At 36.1% G+C, this 1,509-nt stretch overlaps 1 protein-coding gene across 1 annotated transcript; it reads right to left on the reverse strand.

Annotated features, from left to right (window-relative positions):
* Nucleotides 1-98: 98 nt before the first annotated feature.
* LOC109705456 (cullin-1-like) lies at nt 99-1,444 on the reverse strand (the record flags this gene model as incomplete). The annotated part of the gene is made up of 5 exons (XM_020226186.1): nt 99-163; nt 252-341; nt 949-1,026; nt 1,114-1,311; nt 1,397-1,444. Coding segments are annotated over 5 exons (479 nt in total), but the record flags the coding sequence as incomplete, so codon positions are not given.
* Between the last annotated feature and the right edge of the window lie 65 nt (nt 1,445-1,509).

Below are 1,509 nucleotides of genomic sequence, written 5' to 3' on the forward strand. Positions count from 1 at the left end.
CTCCAAGCATCTATAAAGAAGGTTTTACTCACATCTAAGACAAAGTAATCGGGTTAACAGATTTTTGAATTTTAACAGAACATGAACAACCCACCTACTAAACAGCATCATCCTGGAAATTTATTTTACAAAAGAGTCCGTACATCCACGACAAATCATCCACCTAACAAGTACAAGACAATTTTAAGTTTTTAGACAATTGGGCTAATGAAACAGAATCTACACTCATTTTGGAAGAAATATCTACGAACCTTATCATCCCGGAGCAACGGACGACATCCGGAATGGTCTTTCTCAAGAACTTTCCTTGCATATACAGAGACTAACTCATTTTGCACTTTCTACAGCAATTGAAAAGCAATGTATGTTAGAGTAACAAACTGCATTGGAATTGGGAAGTTGTGGTGAAACAGGATGTCAGGCACAAAACAAGCATCATCAAGTTCAAATATTAATTAGCAGGCTAATAAGCACAGACAGTAGTATTATTAGAACAACTTGGATCAGCTTGTTGGACATGTGACAGTGACCACAAACAACCAAGAACTGAATTATGCCAACAGACTAGATTGATAAGGACTTTTGTCTCTTTACTATTCTAACCACAACAGCCAGTTTTAACTATCTCAGGAAAATGCATTAATAACTGTGTGATTTAAATCTTTAGAAATATATATTGGAAAATAAATGGCTAAATGGCATGTGGCCCAGCCGAGTGCCAACTGCCAAGAATGGAAACAAGTGGAGAATGCTCATCTTTATACCGAATCTCCTCAGTACCAATGTTATGATCTTATCTTTCATTAAATCAACTAGTTAATCGCTTAACTAATAGATTTGACCATTGACCTAACAAGCAGGCCAGTACTCAGGTGATTGTTCAGTCAAATTCTAGTAAACATGACTTACAGAGAGAGGGTTGCAAAGGACTATTAAACAAGAACAAACCTCCAAAAGCTTTGGTTCACTACTTGAATGCAAGTAATGCGAAACTCTGTCTTTCTCCTGTTTCAAACACTCCTCAGCCTGAAACAAGTAAAAAAGGTCATTATTACCAAACTAAGGATAGCTTAATAATGCATTTCATCCAAACAAATTTTAGAAGAGGAGTACCTTCAGCATATAACCTGTACAGGAGTCCTCTGAAATCCAGCTTTTTGCTTTCCGAGAATAATAAGCTGCAGTGCGTTTAAGCATGTATGCTTCGAAGTCATAATAGTCCATCTTACCCAACCCAATTTCAACAAAAATATCTAATACATTCTTGAGCAAAGCTCTATCAATCTGCTCGCCCTCACGTTCTTGATTAATCTGATTGGCATAGTTTATGCTGAATTAGAAAAATATCCATGAAGCTGAAGTATAGCACATCATAAATCTTTTACTTTTGACTTACCAATGAGATCACAGCATCTCTTGCTTTAAAATAAATCTCCTGATAAACCTGAATATCAGAAAACAAATCAGCAACGATTCAGGAAAAACCAGAATATTCGAGAACTCAAGAAT

This window comes from Ananas comosus, unplaced genomic scaffold, assembly GCF_001540865.1.
Source record: "Ananas comosus cultivar F153 unplaced genomic scaffold, ASM154086v1, whole genome shotgun sequence".
Classification (NCBI taxonomy): domain Eukaryota; kingdom Viridiplantae; phylum Streptophyta; class Magnoliopsida; order Poales; family Bromeliaceae; genus Ananas; species Ananas comosus.